This window comes from Pteropus medius, unplaced genomic scaffold (assembly GCF_902729225.1).
Source record: "Pteropus medius unplaced genomic scaffold, Ma_sr-lr_union100, whole genome shotgun sequence".
NCBI classification, from domain to species: Eukaryota; Metazoa; Chordata; class Mammalia; order Chiroptera; family Pteropodidae; genus Pteropus; species Pteropus medius.
Genome location: NW_024347867.1, coordinates 1,444,719 through 1,466,725, shown reverse-complemented (window position 1 = coordinate 1,466,725; position 22,007 = coordinate 1,444,719). Strand labels below are relative to the sequence as shown.

Genomic DNA, 22,007 nt, shown 5'->3' with positions numbered 1-22,007 from the left:
ACACACACACAAACACAAACACACACATCCTATTGTTCTGTTTCTCTGAGGAACCCTGATTAATGCATCTATCTTGGGAAGAATGAAGCAGAAGCAGAAGCAGACAGACAGACAGACAGATAGACAGACAGAAATGACAATCTTTATCTAGCTGAAATTTCCAATTCCATAGTTCCTGAGACCTAATGCATTCCTTCTCTTGGGTTCTACAGAGTTTCTGATAATCAAAGTAGTCTTAATTTACTTTGAGTTTAGTTTCTGAAAAACTGTTTTGTAGTATTGTTTTTTAAAAAACAATGATTTTAAAATATTGTTTATAATTTTAAGGCATAAAAAAGTTCTTCCTCTGAGTTTATAAGACCACCGTTCGTGTGAGCCTTCCATTATAAAAATATATTTCTTGCTCTCCTATTTTAATTTTGCATGCAGTTCTACTACATTAAAAAAAAATAAACAAAGACATTCAGTAAAGGCCTTAGAAATGAGCAGCAAATAGATCTCTGAAATAATTTGACTTTTCTAGGCAGCTAACTGTTATTGGCTTAGGTGAGAAGGAAGGCGAAGAGTGAGATTCTATTATATTTAGTCCATATTGGGCTCAAGAATCTGTTCTAGTAGCAGATAAAGTCAGAGCTGACCTCAGAAGGTTTACCCAGATCTAGATTTTCAAGCTCTAAAAATCATAGCTCTCACAATAGCTTAGCCTTTCCAGACCTCTTCCATCCTAACACAATCCAGCTTCCAAGTGTTCTAGGGTCTGTCGGTCTCTTCCATTGTCAAATTGACCACAACCAAGACTGAGAGTTTATAACAGAAGGAAATTTAGGATATGGGTACTTTGTGATGGTATTGTTGAAGTTTTCATTTGGAAACATTGAGAGGAAAATTTAAAGTTTTATTAGGAATAAGAGGTGGAAGTAAGGTGGGGTAGGAGTACTGGAAGGGAAAAATCAGGGTCTACAAATATTTCTGTGAAGGGCCAAAAAGTAAACATTAGAGGCTTTGCAGTCCATATAGTCTGCGTTGCAAGTATTCAACTTTGCCATTGCATCTAGAAAGCAGTAATAGATAATACTTAAATAAATGAGTGTGGCCTTATTCCAATGAAATTTTATTTACAAAAATATGCAGTTAGCGAGATTTTGCTCATGGGCCATAGTTTGCTGACTCATGATTTAAAGTATAGTGATTTGTTTGCTCTAATTTCTTGTATTTACCATAATTAAAAACAATAAATACCTATTGGGTAGTCTATTTTTTCCTGCTTACTTTGCCTTAAAAATAAACTAAATTCCTACTAACAACTCCAAGTTTTCCCACAAGTAAAATAAATTTCCTATTTTGTTTTTATTATAAATAGCAACTCCATTCCCTCCTTCCTTCCTTCCCTCCTTCTCTCCTTCCTTCCTTCTTTCTTTTCCTTACTTTAAGTGAAGTATGGCAAGTATTGAGGGTATCCAATAGGATTCTGATGAATAAGAAAATTACAATGTGCCCTGCTCCATTCCCAGTTAAAGTAGTTGACTAGTGATCAAGAGATGGTAGCCATGAAGACAAAGGTTACTTTAGCAGATAAGGGCTTTCCTTTGTGGGCATTTTGGCCTCTGCAACCATGAGACCTGCTCTCTATTTTTAAAAGTATAGTCTATTTCCAATTGAAAGTTTGAAGAACTCAACCCCAATTGATGCCTTTAAGGAGATATTTAAAGGCTTTTCTTCTATCTTTTGAATTTTATGTCATATGCCCTATAGATATTATTACTTTTAGTGACAACGCAAATAATTTTCATGCTCTAAACTGTTAAATTGTTGCCATTTCAGTGGATTCTCATTTTAGAAAACTTGTCTGGGAATATTGGCAACTTGACCATATTAGTACTTATCAAATATAACTAAATAAGTGTCCAGATACTACAAGATTCTGTTAGAAGAGCCTGGTTTTACAATAAGTGGTGTCTTTATAAATGACTTAAATAATGTCTTCAAGTATTTGAATTTTCAGTGATCTCCCAGTGGGTTAGAATGTAAAAGAGACCTTCTGCTTAATAATTTTTCAGTGAATGGAGACCCAAGGAGAAATCTCTCAAATCAAGTACCAAATTCTCCTACAATCAAGCAAAAATCCACCTCCTTCCAAAGAATACCTTGAGAATCAGTAAATCGGGAAAATCAGTAAATTATCTTTACAACTTCTCATATCAGAGATAAAACTCATGAGTTAGAATGTACTCTTAGGTGTACAAAAATTGTTTTTAGAAGAATAAAAGATTTATGCTTATTTTTTCAAATATTATTCTGATTATTTTTTAAATACTGGATATTTTTTTTAAACTTTGTTAATTGCTAATATTTTTTAAAGTTTTTTATAAGGTAATAACATGTTTCCAAAATTGAATAAAAAATATTTTGGAAATTGATTTGTTTACTGATCACATTTTTGAAATAAGTACTAAATAAGCAAAAATAATTTCAGAATGAAAAATTTACCAACACTCTTAAACTTAAGCAGTATTTTCTTTAGAGAATTTTAGACAATACACACTATAAATGCATATAAGACTATTTAAAATTCTAAAACGTAAAAATTATACAAATATCAAGCACTCTCCTAGTAGAATTATCATTAAAAGATGAGCATTACCCAAACTGCAATTATCCTTGCCCATGTTCTGCGTTGAGCTGCTTACTGTAACAGAATCATCTACTTCTGTGCTTATGCACTCTGAAATAGGGTGGAGAGAGAAATATATATTAGTATACCTGACTCCTAGTTAATTGCCAATGAAAATTCAAATTATGACAAGCAAGCAAAATTCTCAAAAAATTTTGCCCCAGTATAAACTTTTGACCCAATCTTCCTGCCTTTTTGTCATACCTTTACTTTAGGCCCAGAATGTCCCTTGCCACCTTCCTGTCTTCATATTCAAATCTAAGTATTTCTTCTCCCTGGCTTATATGTATTTAGTCTGTCTCTGTGGAAGACAGGGTTTTCCTATTTGTTACAGACTTTTTAGGCACCAGTGAGTAGGTAGAAAAGGTTTAGAAGCACTATGTTAATTAGATGCTGGTATGGAACTAAAAAGGATTTTCCTAAGCATTGTTGAAATCACATCATATATACAACTTATCTATTAACTTCAAATTTTATAGGGCAAGCTCTAAGTGAGAATTGCTAATAAACATATTTTGAATAGCAACTACTTGGCAAAGCACTTGCTAGGCATAGAAACATCATAATAAAAAATATCTCTTCTCTCCAAGAGCTAAAGTTCAGGAAAGGAAGCAACTATGTAAGCAAACATACTGTAAAGTTTTCAGAGTGATGATAAAAGTATGCATAATGTCCAAAAGCTAAAAAGAAGTGATGCTTAATTCTAAGAGAGCAGAGGTAAAAGAAGACTCCCTGCAACAGATGATATCTAACCTGGATCTTAGTAGATTGAGAGTTTTCCGGGAAGGTGGAAGGAAAAAGAAAATTGCACACAGAAAGAATGGTTTTCACATGAGGTTTTCAAAGAACTACAAATAGTTCAGTATTGCCATAAAATGAGAAGAATTGGGTGTTTGATTAGCGTTGAGGCTGGATATTGGCAGGCTCTAACTATGGAAGGTAAAAAACTAGAAAGTGTTCACAACGAAGCAATATACTTCTAGTGCATCTACAGTTCGTGGACCTGAGCAGCAGAAAAACATTTAGGGTAAAATTTAATGCGCAGTATTTTTCTGGAGAAATTTTGAATCTAATGTTTCTCTTAGTTGCCATCTTCTGTAATAAAATGCTATTTTAAAATAATAATTTTTGAGCACTTACGCTAGTAACAGATTTTTAGTAATTTGCATACTGACAGGAGTTATTATCTTCAAACCGTTGTATATGTTTTGTGGGATAAATCAAAGGAGTTAATATGTTGGCATCATTCAATTTTGCAGTGTGGAAGAAAAGATACAGATGTAAAAATGAATAAGTTTAAGTAAAACCTCTGAGTTCTGAATTTGAGTCAAAAGTATCGGTATTGACTCATAATGTACTTTATTTTTAAAAATGAATCTTCCCTAGCTGCTGCTAAGTTTTGGGATAATTCATCACATTGCAATAGATAATTACTAACATAGCTACCAACTGCCTTAACCTAATTGATATTTTTAGAACTCTTTACCCAACGACTGCAGAATATACATTCTTTGCAAGTTCACATGGTATATTCATCAAGTTAGACCACATTCCGTGCCATAAAGCAAGTCTCAAAAAACTTTTAAAAACCGAAATCGTACAAAAATGTAATCATATTAAAACAGAATTAAATTGGAAACCAATAACAATAAGACATTTAAGAAAACCGCAACTATTTGGAAATTAAACATGTTTCTAAATAATCATTTGATCAAAGAGAAACCTAAAAGGAAATTAGACAATATTTTGAACTGAATAACAGTAAAAATAAAATATATCAACTTTGTGATATACAGCTAAAGCAATGCTTATAGGAAAATTAAAATTTTAAATGTTATTTGGAAAAGAAGTATCTAAAACCCACCCAAAGGAGCTAAAAACAAAATAAAAAGACAAAATAAAAGAGGAGCTAAAAACAAACAAACAAAAAATAGAATAATAATAGTAAGAGCAAAAATCATTAAAATAAAAAACAAGCAAGACAGACATTAACAAAATCAAAAGTTGGTGTTTTGAAAAGATCTTCCATCTTTATAAGCCAATAACTAGATTTATCAAGAAAAAAAAAACAGAGAAATCAATTCTCTAATATCAAGAATGGAATAAGAAACATTAATATAGATACTATATTCATGAAAAAAATAAAAGAAAATTAACTATTTTATGCTAATCAAATTCAATAACTTAGATGAAATGGACAAATTCATTGAAAAATAGCTTTGAAAGCCTATTTTGAATTAAACGAATAATCCAAAGAGCCTTATAGCTATTAAAGAAATTGTATTTTATTTAATAAAAATTTTCCTACCAAACTGGCTTCACTGACAAATTTAAGCAAACATTTAAAGAAGTAATATCAGTTCTACAAACAAACTCCTTCAGATAATAGACAAGGAGGGAACAATTCCCTCCTCATTTTATGAAGGTAGAATTAACCATATGCCAAATCCAGATAAACCCATTACAAATAAGAAAAACAACAGACCAGGAACCCTTATAAACATAAGACACAAAAAAATTTACAAAAGAGTAGCAAATTAAATCTAACACTATATAGAAAGAATAATACATGATCATATAGCATTTCTCTCAGGAATGCAGGTTGATTGAACACTTAAAAATCAGTGAAATTCCCAATGTCAAGAGAATAAAAGAGAGAAAAAAGTGACCAATTCAACAGATGTAGTAGAAAAAGCACTTGACAAAATTTAACATTCATTTATGATTTTTAAAACTCTAGAAATAGAAAGAAACTTCCTAAAACTGTTAAAGGACATCTAAAAAAATCCTATAGCTAAATCATGCTTAATAATGAAATATTTCCCCTCTGAAATCAGGAACAAAGCAAGAATGTCTGCTCTTACTACTTCTTTTCAATATTACTAGAGGTTGTAGCCATTGAAATAAAGCAAGGAGAAAAAAGGCATATAGATCAGGAACAAAGACATAAAACTATTTGCTGATGACATGATTATTAGGAATCTATTAAACAAATCCCAGAACTAATTGAATATAGCAAGGTCATAGTATAAAATGCTAATTATATTTTAAAGCAATTATATTTTTATATTCTAGCAGCAAACAATTGGAAAATAAAATTTAAAAACAAACAATTCCATTTACAATAGTAGGAAAAAAACTTGAGGAATAAATTTAACAAAAGATGTGCAAGGTCTGTACACTGAAAACTATAAAACACTACTGAGATAAATTAAAGATTACCTATATAGGGGAGATAAATATCTTGTTCTTGGACAGAATGACTCAAAATTGTTAAGAGATCAGTTCTCAAATTGGTCTACAGATTCAATACAGTCTTAATCAAAATCTGATAGTATTTTCTATAAAACTTGGGAAGCTGATCCTGAAATTTATATGGGAATGTAAACCTAGACTAGCCAAAGCAATGTTTTAAAAAACACAGATAACATTGGAAGATTTATGCTACCTAATTTCAAACTTTATCCTAAAGCTGCAGTAATCAAAGCAGTCTGCCATTAGCTGAAGACACATACTTCAATGGAACAGAACAGAGAGCCTAGAAATAGACTCACACACATAAGATCTATGATTTTTGACAAAGGTGTTAAGGTAATTTAAAGGAAAAGTGAAGTCTTTTCAATAGTTGATCATGAAATAATTGAATATCCATATAATAAAAAAGAACTTCAACCCTTACTTAACACTATACACAAAAATTACCTTAAAGTATATTATCAACTTTAATGTAAAAGCTAAGACTGTAATACTTCTAGAAGAAAACATAGGAGAGAATCTGTGACTTTGGCATATACAAAAAGCTTTTTTAGAATACAAAAAGAACACACAATGAAATAAAATTTGGTAAAATAGATATTATCAAAAATTAAAAACCTTTGCTCTTTGAAAAATATTAAGATAATAAAAAGGCAAACCATAGACTGGAAGAAAATATTCACAACACATGTATCGGATAAAAGACTGCTAGGTAGAATATGTGAAGAATTTTCACAATTAGATAACTTTTAAAGTCAATTTAAAAAAAATTTTTTTAAATAGACAAATGACTGAACATTTAACACAAGAAAAGATATTCAAATGGCCAATAAATACATGAAAAAATGTTTAAAAATAGTAATCATAAATAATATATAAATTTAAGTCACAGTGAGATAATGTAAGCATAGCTAAAACTAAAAAGACTGATACTATGTATCAGCAAAAATGTGAAGCAATTGAAACTCTTATACATCAACAATGGGGATGTAAAATAAATGTAACTACATTGAAAATTTTCTGGTAGTTTATTCAAAAGTCAAACATCTGCCAATCATACAACCTAGCAATTTCAATCCTAGGTATTTACCCAAGGGAAATTAAAACATATGGCCATACAAAAATTTGTGCATGAAGTTCACAGCAATTTCATTCACAATAGCCAAAAGCTAGAAACAAACCAAATGCCTATCATTAGATAAATGGATAAATTATCCAGACAATGAGAACTACTCAGCAACAAAAAGAAACACACAGCAATGATGAATCTCAAATTATTTCATTGAGTGAATCACATAACTGCATAAAAGAGTACTACTAACATAAAATGCTAACTAGTCTATAGTAACAAATAATAGATCAGTGGATGCCTACAGACAGGGATGAAGGCAAGGATGGATGCAAAGATATATGAAAGAATATTTTGGGAATAATGGAAACGTTTTGTATCTTGTTTGTGGTAATGATTCACAAGATATATACAACTGTCAAAACTCATCAATTCATATCGCTTGAATAAATGCAGTTAATTGTACATAAATTATTACTCGATTTAATTAAAAATAACATCAAAAACATCTGATTTTTAATACCTGTAACATTAGGACATACATCCACACAAATAAACACAAAACAAAATACAAATGAAAACCCTTGACACTGAAAAAAAAAACTTTTCCATTTAAGTCAAAATCATCAGTAGAAGACTGTTTTTGTGATTTTACTACTAATGAAATCTCTTACTCACTTTGAGCACTAGAAGTTTCCTTTCCCAAATGTCATTGTCATATACCTGAGCAAGCACATACCACCCACGCAATAGACATTCTCTAGGCATGACTGTGCAAACCTATACTCCCAAGACTTCCTCCGGTGAGGGGAAAAAGTTTCTCAGAAAGAGCACATGGTTTTCTTGTGATGTGAAACACTTTTTATCTTTTGTAAAATCCCATGCTCTGCTGCACTCTACTGACTAACAAAGTTAGAGATAGGCATTTCTGATATTTCACCATTTCTAATAAAAATCTCTAATTCGGTAACTGTTTTTAAACCGAAATAGAACATAAATTACACCATACTTAAAAAGTTAATATCGCCACTTAGATTTATTTATTATTTCTAGTGTACGGAGATAGGAAACAAAAAAGTTACAGATATCCTGCCCTTTCATTCATTTGCATGTTTGGAGGAGAATACAAACAAACGAGAAAAGAGTCTGATAAAATTAATTTTAAGCTAAAAGCATCCTTAAATTGGGACAAAACTGTAACATAAAACATTTGGCTATGACCATATAGCTGCAAAAGAGAATAATGTGGAAGAGTTGTATTTTTACATTTTTAAAAAATATTTCTCTCCAGAACTTGAGGCCTCTATGCTGGTACTGAACTAATTAGAAGTCATTCTTATTGCTTATTATGTTCTTCACATCTTTATTTATCATCTCTATTGTTATTTATCATTTATTGAACTTACTACTTAAAAAAAATGAAACAGAATGCATTGAAATCTGAAAATATCCTGATATTTTACATAAGGAAAATCAAATGATAGAATTAATTCATTCTTCATTTGATGTTTCAAACTTTCAAACTTCAAAACTCTGTAAGTTATTACAACTAATACAGAGCTAGACCCTTGTGAATTAAGCAATGGCTGGAAGATATAAGGGATAAGTTCTGCTTCTTCTTCCCTGAATCATTTTAGATAATTAAATTAATTTATGTGTTCTAGTTCCCACTACAAAACGTAGACTATCATTCTTACTTAACAAGTAAGGAATAACTCATACAAGATATTCAAAGAACATTACAAACTGAGGTTTTAAACACAGTAAAAATGAAGCAGTATATCTCTCCTGAAGATCCAAGCCTTCATTTAAAATGAATGCAACTATGAGACTGAGATCTTAATCACACAAAGGCCCTGAAGTTCAAATTACATTGTCAGAACAACTTTTATTTAGCTAAACTGAGCACATAGCTTTTTCTAATCACCAGTGTGGTAAAGTCAATACAGTACAGAAAACTTTACTATAACTTTCTGGCTCCAGAAAGCTTAAAGTATCAACCTAACATTTTAGTTAGTGAATGTTTGCACTGCATTTTTTAAAACGGCATATTGTGGATGCAGGTTAGACATAAAAGTATTATTTCCTGACAGCTTTCAGAGTTATGAAAGGATTCAAGCACAAAGTTGTGTAAATAAATCATCTCCTTTTTCAGAGGTCCTTAAAAAAAGATGAATTGTCATCCAGATAGGCTAATTATATTTCTGCCTCTAATGCAGTGGTTCTCACATTGTAAACTGGGAACTAGTGAAAGTTAATGATAGTCAGCCAGCATACCCATAAATTTTGTAACTTTTGAGGAAAGGAGCCTAATTTATAATTTTATTTCTTACGTCTGAGCAAAAAGTAATATCATCCTATAGGAATAATTGAAATCATCACCAATTTTCCCCAAATTCTGTTATGTTCTAAATAGCAAACAGGAATGATTGGAATAAGAGATCATGGAAGTTTTTTATCTCTACTAAATCTACCTGAAGACTAGTGCATTAATTTAATGATAAATGTTGGAAGTAAAGGAAATGTTCTCTTTTCTGCTTTCTAAGGTGATGATCAGTCTCTCACTAGTAGTTTTCATTTATGTGGCACTTGAGTGACCATCTATCACATATATTAGAGCTTTTGGACTGGTGGAGGGCAAACGGAAGCTATCTTAGTATTCATTTATTCAGTTGCAATAGCTAGGCACTCAATAAATACCTTTTTATCTCATAGCTTTTATTCTAATGGGAACAATATGTATTAATCAAACAATGAAATACAATCATTATGTAAAATTACAATAGCAACAAATGAAACGTATGGAAAATGTACCTTGTGTAACTTATTCTGGTACTGAGTTGGTTCCCAACATTCTTCCTTCCCGATATTCACATCTTTATAAAATTCCCTCCTCTTGAGTGTGACCTGGACTTACTAACTCACTATTAACAAACAGAATACAGAAGTAATGGATGTCAATGCCGAGATTAAGTTATAAAAAAACTATGGCTCCTATTCTGGTGTGCTCTTTCTCTCTCACTCATGGGTCTCTGTGAGAAAATAAGTATTTGTTTTGTGGTAATATATCATGTAGCAATGGGTAATTAATACAAGATCCAATGGGCGAGATGCCATTAAGAAAGCAAGAGAGAAAGAGAGAACGACATTCCAAATAAAAGTTACTATTATGTGCAGAGGACATGTGTCTAGAAGGACTACAGGAAATACTGGGAATCTGAATAAAGACCAGAGTGAGAAAAGATAATCTCAGCTTTTGCTATTAGTCTAGTCTCACATAATAATTTCAATATTTTTTTCCCTGAGACTACATATTTTTCTGTGATGGAGAACAGAAAATAAAAACAAATGTTTGCCTTTTTAGTGATTTAAAATTTAAATTTAAATTTAAAGCTTTCTCCTTCATATGTCTTATAGCTTAATATTTCGATTATCAAAAATGCAAAACGTGAGATTTCCTATTTTAAATCATTTTTGTTATTCTTGTGCCAGAATTTTTCTAGGAAAGAAAACTATTTTCAAACATCTGAAATTCTAGGATAAAAATTACATTAGTGAGCTACAACTACAAACAAACTTAGATGAATCTCAAACATAATACTGAGTAAATGAAAGCAGTTATAAAATAATATATACAACATGATTTCATTTATGTACAATACAACAAAAGGCAAAACGAATTTGATTGTTGGGGGCTGCATACATGCATAGTAAAATGTAAAGAAAATCAGGGAATGATTATCTCCCAAAGAGATATATATTATATATTATAAATATATTATATATGTTATAATATATTATATATGTTAATATATTATATATGTTAGTATAAAAGAAAATTAAAATAATAAGTACATAAACACTAGAAGCACAATTCACATTTTTTTAATATAACAATGTCAACAATCGATCCTAGTATCATGGCATATATTCATGTTCTTACACTTTTATTTATGAAAGTGATTCATATTTTTAAAGACATTAATTTATTAGCAGACAACACTTAATCGAGTATTCAGTAAACAAAATATTGAGTGGAATCCCAAAGTTTCAGCAGACAAAAATAGAAAAAAATCACCAAAATTAGAATAAGAAAATCAACTGATTTTTTTGGCTCTTCCATTGCTTCATCTACACTTATAGAAAATTAGTACCTAATAAAAGTGGCCATTCAAATTTATAAAGGGAAGGATGATTATTTATATCATTAATAAGTGGTATTAGAACTAGCTAGCCATTTGAAAAAAATAAAATAAAATAAAATGAGATTCCTATCTTACTTCTCACACAAAAATAAATAAAATGAATCAAAGATTTACATATAAGCAAATAAATAGGTAAATAAATAAATACTAGAAGAATATAGGTAATTTTATTTTTATCTTAAACATGAGATAGGGTGACTAACATCTTGATTTGCCTGGGACTGAGGGTTTTCTGGGAACACAAGACATTCAGTGTTCTGTAAACCAGAAAAGTCCCAGGTAATTGGAACAGTTGCTACCTTAAGTGAAGAAACCTTTGTAACCTGGTATAAAACTTGGAAACCATAAAAGAAAACACTGAAAATTTTGATTGTAGAATTTAAAACCTCTGCAGGGGAAAAAAATGCATAAAATAATGTACACAAGCAAAAATTTGTGGACTATTCACAAGAGTTAAGATAAACAAAAGGCTACTTTCCACCAAAAAATATACAGAGAACATATAAACCAATAAAAAAAACGATATGGACAACCCAATTGAAAAAATGGGCAAAAGATATGAAAGGCTGAAAGAAGATTAGACTAAGTAATACATCTAAAAAGAGTAAGCAATTTCTTAAAAATGACATAGCATAATGGGTAGAATTAAATCTCATGACATACCATTAAAGCTAACAAAGTCATATATAAGAATCTAGAATTGAAGGAAAAAGGAGTGAGATTTTATTGGGAAAGTGAAAAAAAAAAGAACATTCAATGCATGAATGAAAGTTAGAAAACAAAAAGGTTTTTAATAATACAATACATTCAATCTCAATGTCCAAGACAATATAACTAACCAAATCAGTATCAATTGGTAAAAGCACACTGATATTAAAATTATGGATTTGAACAAAGTTCTACTTCTTTTATGGCAAAGTAAGCCTCCACATATAATAACTATAAATTCTGGACAAAATATAAGGAGAACTATTTAAAGACACTGCAGAGTGGAAAAAGCAAGACGATTCTTGAGAAGTTTCAATCTTTGAAAGAAGGAAATGGATCAGATGTGGGGTATGGGTTCCTATTTTTTTCCCCATTTTGACTGTTTTAGTCTTAGAGAAGGTTGCAGGTTGGCACCGCACCGAACAGCTAAAAAACTCTAATAGAAAACCCACAGTTTTCTGAAGAACAAGAGGACAAATTTGGGGGCAACCTTGGTCTCTGGAAATTGAAAGAAAGAAAGAGAGAGAGAAAGAGAGAGAAATTCTGTGTGTAAATTCTACCAACTGCTCTCTGGCTGACCCTAAACCACACATGGTAGGGTACACTTGAAGCTCACTAGCTAAAGGTGAAAGCACTGAGATTTAAAGCACTATCCATAAGACAGAGTTTGAAGTTTGACTTCAACAAAGTTAAATGCTTTCTGGAAAAAAAAAATCAACAGAACAATATAATAAAATGCAGAATCTCTATGATGCAGTATTCAAATAAAATTGCTCAATATTCAGAGAACTAGAAAAATGTGGCCCATTCTTAGGAGAAAAAGACATTAAAGGGATATGAAATTCAAGGTGACCCAGACATAGGAATTAACAAAGATCTTAAAGCAGATGTTAAATTATGTTCAGTGATGTAAAGGAAAATATTCTCAAAATTAATTTTTTAAAAAATCAGAAAAATCTCAACAGAAAAAATAAACTAAAAAAGAAATCATAAAATCGAAAATATAATATCGGAAATAAAATATTCAGATGAATGGACCTAATACATGAATAAAGATGAGACAGGAAATTGTTAGCAAAATTGAAATATCAATAAAATTATCCACTCTAAATAAAAGAGAAAAAATTTTTAAAAAGAAAAAACATAATAGTCACAGAGACCTGTGATGAAGTAGCAAAAGTCCTTCGAACATATGTATAATCTGGATTCTAAAAGAAGAGGAGAGACAAAGTTAGAAGAAAATTTATTTGAAGAAATAGTGATTAAAATTTTCCCAAAATTTCTAAAAAACATAAATTTACAGATTCGAGAATCTTGGTAATCCCCCAAGCAGGATAAATATGAAAATAACCATACTTACACACATTTTATGTCTAAAAACAACAATAAAGAGAAAATCTTGAAAGAGAAAATAAAAAATGACAAATTATATTAAGGGAAGTGATGATCTGAGTATCTGCTGCTCTCTCACCAGAAATGATAAGACAACATTTTTAAAGTGCTAGAAAATAAAACCCAGAATTCTATATCCAGCAAAAATGTAGGTCAAGAATGAGGCATATTTAGATAAAAGAAAACTAAGAGAACTTCTCACAGGCAGGTTTACACCACTAATGATAATAAAAGAAAACTAAGAGAACTTCTCACAGGCAGGTTTACACCACTAATGATGATAAAAGAAATTATTTAGGCTGATGGGAAATAATAATACTAAACAAACTCAGAAATATGGAAGGAATAAAGAGAATTAGAAATGGCAGCTATGGTCAAGGAATGACTTCTTTGCTCTTACTACTAGGAACACTACTGTCAGACAGCCTTTAGTTCTCAGCATCTTCAGGAATCATCTCAATTACTTTGTCCAAAGCAGACCGTTCTCAGGACATCCCATACCCAATGACTGACTGAGATGAATGTATAAAGGCCCCGCTAGGTTGATTCAGTGCAGGGCCTCTCTAAGGCCATTCTAACTCCACAGCTCCCCATGGCTATCTGATGAGGGTCTCAAGAGTTGAGACTGCAGATAAACATCTCCCTCTGAAAACTTGCCCTTCCTTCCAGATGTTTCTTCCAAGTGTCCTCCCTAATAAACATTCTCTACTCTAAACTCTTTCTCAGAGTCTAATTTCTGGAGAGCCTGCAACAGCATCAACAACTCAAAGGAACAGATATTTTTAAAGAAAATGGTTTGCTTCTAAAATCTTATAGTCATGTTTTTGGTACTTTTCTACACTGCTTCCTTAAACACAAATAGGATTTTGTTCTTAAGATGGTTTCCAGGTTTGGGAGGCAGACAAGTCATATAAACTAATTTAGCTAAGAAAATCTCAAAATTGTTTGTTCATTGTTAATGCGTAAATAATGTGTTACTTCATAGAAACAGTTAGCTGATTGTGACTCTTACATGAGTTTTGTTATACAGTCCAAAGCTTTTTCATAACCTCAGTTCTGCTTCCTAATCCCAGTCAGGAGTTATCAAATGTGTGTCAGTGATAGGAAGGAGGAAGAGGAAAAGTATATCGATGATTACTGAATGTTAGTCATTATGCAGACTGATTTTTCAGATACAACATGAAACCAAATGATAACTGAGTTATTTTATTCACTAGCACCATCAACTGAAACATTCATGACCTTATTGGGAGGCAACTTATCTACTGTGGAGCTCTCTCATCTCCTTATGCCTATTCTCAATTTATTAACATCCCTATATTTAACTTCTCATCTTACTTCTCAATTTCAGAGGTTTCCTTCTTCTTACTTAAGTTTAAGAACTCTATCTATATCCCAGATTGTCTTTCTTCCCAGCTCTTCTCAGATCTTGCTTTCCGTTACTGAGAAGAGAAAGAGAGAGAGAGAGAGAGAGAGAGAGAGAGAATGAATTATCACTCCTAGGACTCAATTACAAAAATCTCTAGTACCTAATTTACTACATTTATCTCTGTGAGTACTCTCTTTGTGAGATCCTCCACTCCGCGAATGATTCACAAACCCTGGACTGTGCTATACTTCCAGGAACCTATAGGAATTTTCCTCCTAGTTGTTCCCCCTCACTGTACTAAATTTAACATCTTCTTCTGCAAAGAAACTTCCCTTCTCAGCCACCAATGTCTCACAGCAGAATCATAGGACTTCCTAAAATGGAAACCCAAGGGTAGGAGCTCTTCTCTCCTGCTTAAAAATAAATCTTTTACCAAGTGTCACTCCCACTGAACAGAAAACTGCTGTCATATTATTCTCAAAAATTATTGTTTTATTATATTATTTTCCTGTTCACAATACAACAGATGGCTCCTCAATGTTTACTGCACAGTATCCAAGTTCCTCTGTTTAGCTATTAAGGGCCCCTGAGATTCAACCTTATTTCCTATGATCATATAACACACTATTTCCATTCCATCAAGTTTAGAATTCTTTCTCTCCTCAAATCACTCTGCCTTTGTTCACACTGCATATCCCCTCCTCCCGATTTGTATCTGTGCCTTTCCTCATCAATCCAAATCTATCATTCAAGGCCCAGCTCGAGACCCATCTCTTCTATAAAGCCTGCGACAACTCTAACCCACCATAATTTCTCCCATTTGGGGATTTTTACTAGAGTCATGGACAATTTCAAGACCGAATGATTTAAAATTTTCTCTTAAATTGTCATCTTAGCTTGATTCCCCTAATTTAGATTGCTAATAACTTTTAGGCACTATTCACATGCACACACAGACTCCTCCATGCACACTCAGTGTTCTTAATAAAAATTTCTGATTAATTTCTTAAAGATGGATATTTAGAGAAAACACACTTAAGAATTACTATAATATGTAAATTAGCAACTATCACAAACTAGAAAAAGAAGAGAGGGCTGAAATTAATAAGGACAAACACCTTTTACTTTCACAATTGCTTTTAATCTCTTTTTCCATCTTTTGTGAACCTGCTGAAGCTAACCAAACAGCCTTGTCTCGATTTTTATCTCTTCTTGTTACTGCCTGCCCCCTAGTGGAAGACAATGACAAATGGTCAAAATTAGCCCAAGGAATAAAAAAAAAGAGTAGTGGATTCCTTTTCAATAATTCGTAATATCAATATCAGTGACTTTTGTAAAAGATAGAATCATATTGATTGGAATAGCAAAATATAATTTGAACACAGGAAAAACTAGAAGATAAGTGGCTAAAATAAAGAGGCAGTGGTGTGGAGTGAAAGGGATGCTAAGAAGGCGGACCAGGCACAGGGTTGTGAGTTTGCTCTGCAGTAGACAACTTAGGGTGTTTTAATTATTCCCCTCAGCTCTTTTCCCAATAAACTTTGTCTACCGACTACCACATTGCTTGAATTTATAAGCAAATTAGTAAAGAAAAAAGTGAATAGATTTTTTTTAATGTTTTGTTTTACATTGAAATCACTAACTCCCTTGCCCCTTTGTTAATTTATCTTTGTATATTAAAGTGAGTTATTTCTATTTGGCAGTATGAATAACAAAGTGGTACTAGAGGCATAAATTTATGCCCCAAGTAGTTTGCTTCTCATTATTCTAAATGATTTCATGGTGAATTTATCATGCCAAATCACTGCATATAAAGTAATTTGCTTTTTTATATCTTGATTCTAAACATTTAGATAATTTTACAATTATACAAGCACAGACCTTAGAGATTTGATGTATGTAGTGTCTCCTAAATGTAATTAGAAATAGTTTTAAAATTCAAACTTTTAAACCATTAAAATTCAAAATTATTGATTATGTTTTCCTAAAAGTCATAGTGCAATTTGACATAAATACTCCTTGCTTACCTGGCTTCTCTGACAAGTTGGGACCTCCACAGGTTTCTATAAGAGCTTTCTACAAGATCTCAACTACTGAAAGATTCAAATTACTTGATTTTTTTTTTTTAATGAGTAAATAGTCCATTAAGTTTATAACCCAGTACTGGTTTAACTTTTTTTCAGTGGTGTTATAAATAGTGGTGCTCCTTAATGAAAAGCATAATAGCTAAGTATCGAGGGAAATTATCTATTCGAATGTTTAGTGATGCTTATAGATGTGAGGGGATGTGACTCTGCCATGTACTAGTAGTGTTGGACAAATCATTTCATCTGTCTAAGCTTCAGTTTCTACCTTTGTAAAATGGAGAAATGTCTTCCGTGCCTACTTCACTGGGTTACTGTACAGATCAAAGGAAAAAAGTGTGTGAAAATTTTGCATAGGTACAGTGACAGAGTATGGTTATTTTGTGTGTCACCAGCAAGATTATCATACGGAAAACAGACTTTTTGCTGTAAGATAAGCATTTTCAAGTTATTCATTTGAGAAAAAATACATTTTCTTCTTTTAATTCTAAAATTAAAAAAAATTAAACCAACTACATTGCTTCCTTGCCACTGCTTCCATCTACTTAAAGTGAAACCTGAAAACTCCTTCGCACATCGACTACCAACCCTCTACCCTCTATAGTGAAACCAGGACACCCCCACAGTAGTCCCAAGTTCTCTACAACACCCACAGGGACCTAGACGTTAAAGAGTGTGTCCCCCAGCACAGAAAGTGTCTTTTACAGGATACACATTTTAAAAATAAATAACACATATATCACAAATGCACCTCCAAACTGTGAGTATATTTTAAAAAGCACCTGGTTGTAGAAAGTTATAGAAAGCTATGGACTTTCCTAATTTATACTGCTAACAACATTGACCTAAATGTGTCAGAACTATTATTTAATTTTTTTATAAAGAGATAAGAAGATAAAGAGAACCCAGATGACTTAGACTGCTATTAGAAATTATTTAACTTATTCTGCCTCATTCAAAAAAGGGGGGGAGGGGAAAATAAGATAGTGGCAGTGAAGCAAATCATAGAAATGTGTGTACTTCAGTAGGATTCAAAGTAAAATAAGTAAGACAGAGAAGAAATAAAGTGGATAATAAAGTGGAACAAATCTAGAAGCAACTTCCCTCCCCGTTCTCTGTGATTGCATTTATCTTATATTGCTCCATAAGAAAGGCAAAGAATGCTCAGGAAAAGCTGAGACCAGGTTTCTCACCAGTCATTCTCCTGTGACTCTCCTAAAGATAATTCTAACTTACCAGCCACTAAGAAGACACTCAAAATCAGTAGTAGCTGTAGGTCAGAAGTTCTCCAAGCACAGGGCATTTCTGTTCTCTTGTTTTCTGCCCTTCACTCAGTACTTCTCCACACAGGTATCAAAGGAGCTGTGGGCATGGTGAGGCTCTTTCTGGTTGACTTCTCTGTGCTGAATCCTCTTAGCCCATCAGCAGTGGGACGCTCCTTTTCTCCTGGCCTCTTCTTTTAACTCTTTCTGTTTTAGCCTGATTAGTAACTTGGAACAGAAGAAACTCTTCTCTGGAACTTGACACAGCATTATATTTCCTGTATGAAGCACAGAAGCAAAGACAGAGGAAGCAGATTGATTGAATTATCTTTCAGCTCATTGGTCCTCCTCTCACTTCTGCTGTGCACAGATAAACTTTACAGTAAGGCATTGACTGTGCCCAAGATTAACGGATTTGTCTAAACTTGGATTGAAAAGCAAACCAAGATACTTACCTATTTTTGGTCCATCCCTTTAAACTTTCCAGTCATGATAACTTTTAGAAGCTTTCTCTAGCTTAAAGAGGTGGAAAGCCTCACTAATAAAGTTTATAATAAAATATTCTCCCTTAAAAATTCTTGCACAAAAGAATTACTATCTATAATATTTACAACTCTAGAAACATCCTAAGTGCATTACTTTCCTATTGCTACTGTAACGAATTACCACAAATTGAGTGGCTTAAAACAACACAAATGTATCTTGCAATTCTAGAGGTCAGAAGTGCATAATGGATCTTACCAAACTAAAATCAAGGGGCCAGCAGGGCTATGTTCTTCCCAAACACATTGACTTTTCCAGGTTCTAGAGGCCACCAGTATTCCTTGGCTTGTAGCTGCATCATTTCTAACCTCTGTTCCATCGTCATGTTCTCTGATTGTAACCTTCCTACCTCCCTCTGATAAAAACTCTTGTGATTATATTGGACCACCCAGATAATCCAGGATAATCACCTCATCTCAAAATCCTTAACTTAACCACATCTTCAAAGTCCCTTTTCCCATGTAATTTACCTACTTACAAGTTTCAGAAGTTAGGTCATAGACATCTTGGGGGGCCATTACTCTGTCTATCAAAATTTGGTATTTATTTTCACTTTTGAAGAGTTAGACTGATCATTCGAATCAAATTACAAATAAACACCCATCTTTAGTTATGACAGAGCTGAAATTGAGACTACAAAAACCCCTCTGCCTTAATGTGCTAGTTAATATGCATTTAGATTATGGGAAGAAAGAATCCCACAACGTGCTAAGAATTTCCTACCTCAAGGCAAACTCTTCAGGAAGGGGAAGAAAACATTGAAAACAGAAAAAGAACTAAACTACATGCATTTTTTTCTTTTAAGTTAGCAGTTTCATCTTTCCTCTTGCCAAATAGTAAGCTATATATATTTTTTCCCCTTCCCCTGATACAGCTTTCCTTCCAGTGAATCAATTTGATCAATACAGTGAAATCAGGTGCTTGAGGGCCTAAAGATATGGAATATTTAAAGATATGAGCTATATGACAATGGTGGACTATAGCAAAAACAACTTTCCTGCTGTCTAATATTTTACTAGATGTCAGAAAATCAGTGATGAAATGTAATTTGAGACATAGCATCTGGTTTCCACCACATTGATGTTAAGGTACATAGTAGTTAAAGTCGTGAGTTTTGACAAGAGATGGACCTGGGATTGAGTCTCTGCTCAGCAGTTACTAGTCTGATGATATTAGGCATGTTTCTTCATCAAGTTACTAACCTGTTTGTTTATTTTTCATTTATATTATACTTACATGAGCATTTTCTTATGTCATCAAAAATTCTTAGTGATCATTTATTTTAATGCCTGTCCAATGACAACACCCAAAACTAAAGCACAGAAGGTGATACTTGGTGCCAAAACCGGAAGTAAAACTCATGTTTCATGTTTGCTAGCCCTGTGTTCTTTCCACTCAACTCTTCTAGTATGAAATTTCAGGCAACAACTTTCATAGACACACTTTCATGCACTCATCACATATCAGACCACAATCTAAAATCAGCAGTTTAATCGTCAAATGAGTGGTGTCAAAAACCATAGAATTCTTGAAGCAGATTTGGGATGATGAAACTTTCTCTTCCCACTCCTTTATCCCCTCCACCCAAACTGCACCTCCACAACCTCTCAACTCCTACCTTTACCTCTTATGGAGAGCGGATGTTGGCAAGAACAATAAAGGGACCAAATGTTTGTTAGCTTAATCATCCACCAAAGATATGCCATGAAAGTCAATATCATAAGGGAACAATATGCTTGTCTAGTAAATGCATATCTCTGAAAAATCTAAAGGACTCAGATTCTCCTTAGCTGTGCCCCTTGGGCACCAGGTCCAAAAAAAAAGCAGAGCAAAAGATCAAGATAAGACCAAGAGAAAGGTGCAGCTCAAACAAGAAATTCAAAACTTTAACTCCGCCAGTCTTTCAACTCCTTTTCAATACTACCAATTAAGAATCAGTGCACATGAGAAACTAACAAAAAAATGTTACACTAATTGATGTCGTAGTGGCCAAAACAAAAAGGCTTGGTAAGCTTTAGTGAGTTAGAGCTTTTAGACATAATGCCCTCAAATTTGCACTATTGATTTATCTGCCTATAAATGCTTTTGAAGTAAACTTTTTCCAGTCAGGTATATTTCTTTGTCTTCAGTGTCAGATTCAGACTTAACCACAATCTAAAGCCAGGTAGAAGACATTGCTATCTTTCCATTGGTACCCCTCCACATTATGTAGAAGCTTTGCATGGATTTTAAATACTTATTGCAAAGACACTAATGGCCTTTTTATTCCTGATCTTTTGTTCTCTATTGCCTGCTCTTTCACCAACTACACTTGAGTCTTGACTTCCTAGAACTCAAGTACCTGCTTGCCTCTCATACCTTAACTAAATTTTCTGGATGTGTATCTTTACAAAAATGAGCTAATACCTACTTGCCTTGTAATTTTTCCTTTCTGTGAACTCTCTGACTTACACGTGTGGCTGGACTTCCCCTTCCATAGTGTGTGCACACTTGCATACTCACACGAACATACTACTGAACAATTGTGCCAAGTCCCTCAATCTACCCTGTCCGACTACTGCCCACGTACTAATGTCACGATTTCACAGAGGTAAAAGAACGATGCTTAACAGTAGGAAGAATTTCAAGGAACTCATACTCCACAACACTCCACTCTTTATTTCACTTCCTCCCTACCCTCATGGAACAATGTTTAGAGATATGAGGCTAATGAACCACCACATGCAATGACTGCCTAAAATGGCTGCTCTTCAGGCCATATGCTATTTCCCTATTCTCCAATTCGCTTCCCTACAATCTTTGTAGACCCAAGTTCTGAATACTCATTTGAAACCCTTCCATGTACAATCACCAAATATACTAATGAGCAACTTAAAAGAGCCTCACAAAATGTGTGTTTCTATTTTTTATATTCTTTATCATTGATATTCACCTTGAAATTTTTCAATTCCAATGTCATCTCCATAATTCTCCTTTAAAAATGAGAGAGTTAATCATTATTTTTCAAGATATATTCACAGAGTCTGTGAAAAGAAAAATTTAGAAGTAGATGTTAAAAAGAAAATAAGTGTAATGTCAAATAAAAAGTAAAACAGGGCAGAGAAATTAGTAAGCACATTTCATATTTTGCTAAATATGAATTTTAGACTTCAGTGGTCATAACTATCATAAGTAGTCAAGTTCTTAGCTTAATGTTCAGGATTTGTTTCAAGCGCTTTATAAATATGGCCTTGATTAATCCTCTCAACAAACCTATGAATTAAATATCATTATTATCCCCTTTTTACAGTTGAGGAAACTGAAGCCAGAGAGGTTAAGTATTGTTCAATCACACAACTAATAAGTGATGGGGACAGGATTCAAGCACAAGAAATCTCACCCCAAAGTTCATCTCTTAGTTATATGGCTAATTACTATTTTGCAACTCTGTCTTGTCTCCAATACATCTT

The 22,007-nt window shown here is 32.8% G+C and overlaps 1 protein-coding gene across 2 annotated transcripts in view; it reads right to left on the bottom strand.

Moving 5' to 3' along the window:
- The window catches only part of CD200R1 (CD200 receptor 1), a 39,261-nt gene extending 17,697 nt beyond the window's left edge, over positions 1-21,564 (bottom strand). The window contains exons 1-3 of one of the 2 annotated variants that reach the window (XM_039878965.1): positions 21,491-21,564; positions 17,990-18,293; positions 2,642-2,722 (exon numbers count right to left, since the gene is read on the bottom strand). In XM_039878965.1, coding sequence (XP_039734899.1) covers positions 2,642-2,722; positions 17,990-18,056 — 148 coding nt within the window. In that variant the 5' untranslated portion in view covers positions 18,057-18,293; positions 21,491-21,564. Of the gene's footprint in view, positions 1-2,641; positions 2,723-7,673; positions 10,415-17,989; positions 18,294-21,490 lie in introns of those variants that run through there. The other variant, XM_039878966.1, reaches the window with a different exon arrangement.
- Between the last annotated feature and the right edge of the window lie 443 nt (positions 21,565-22,007).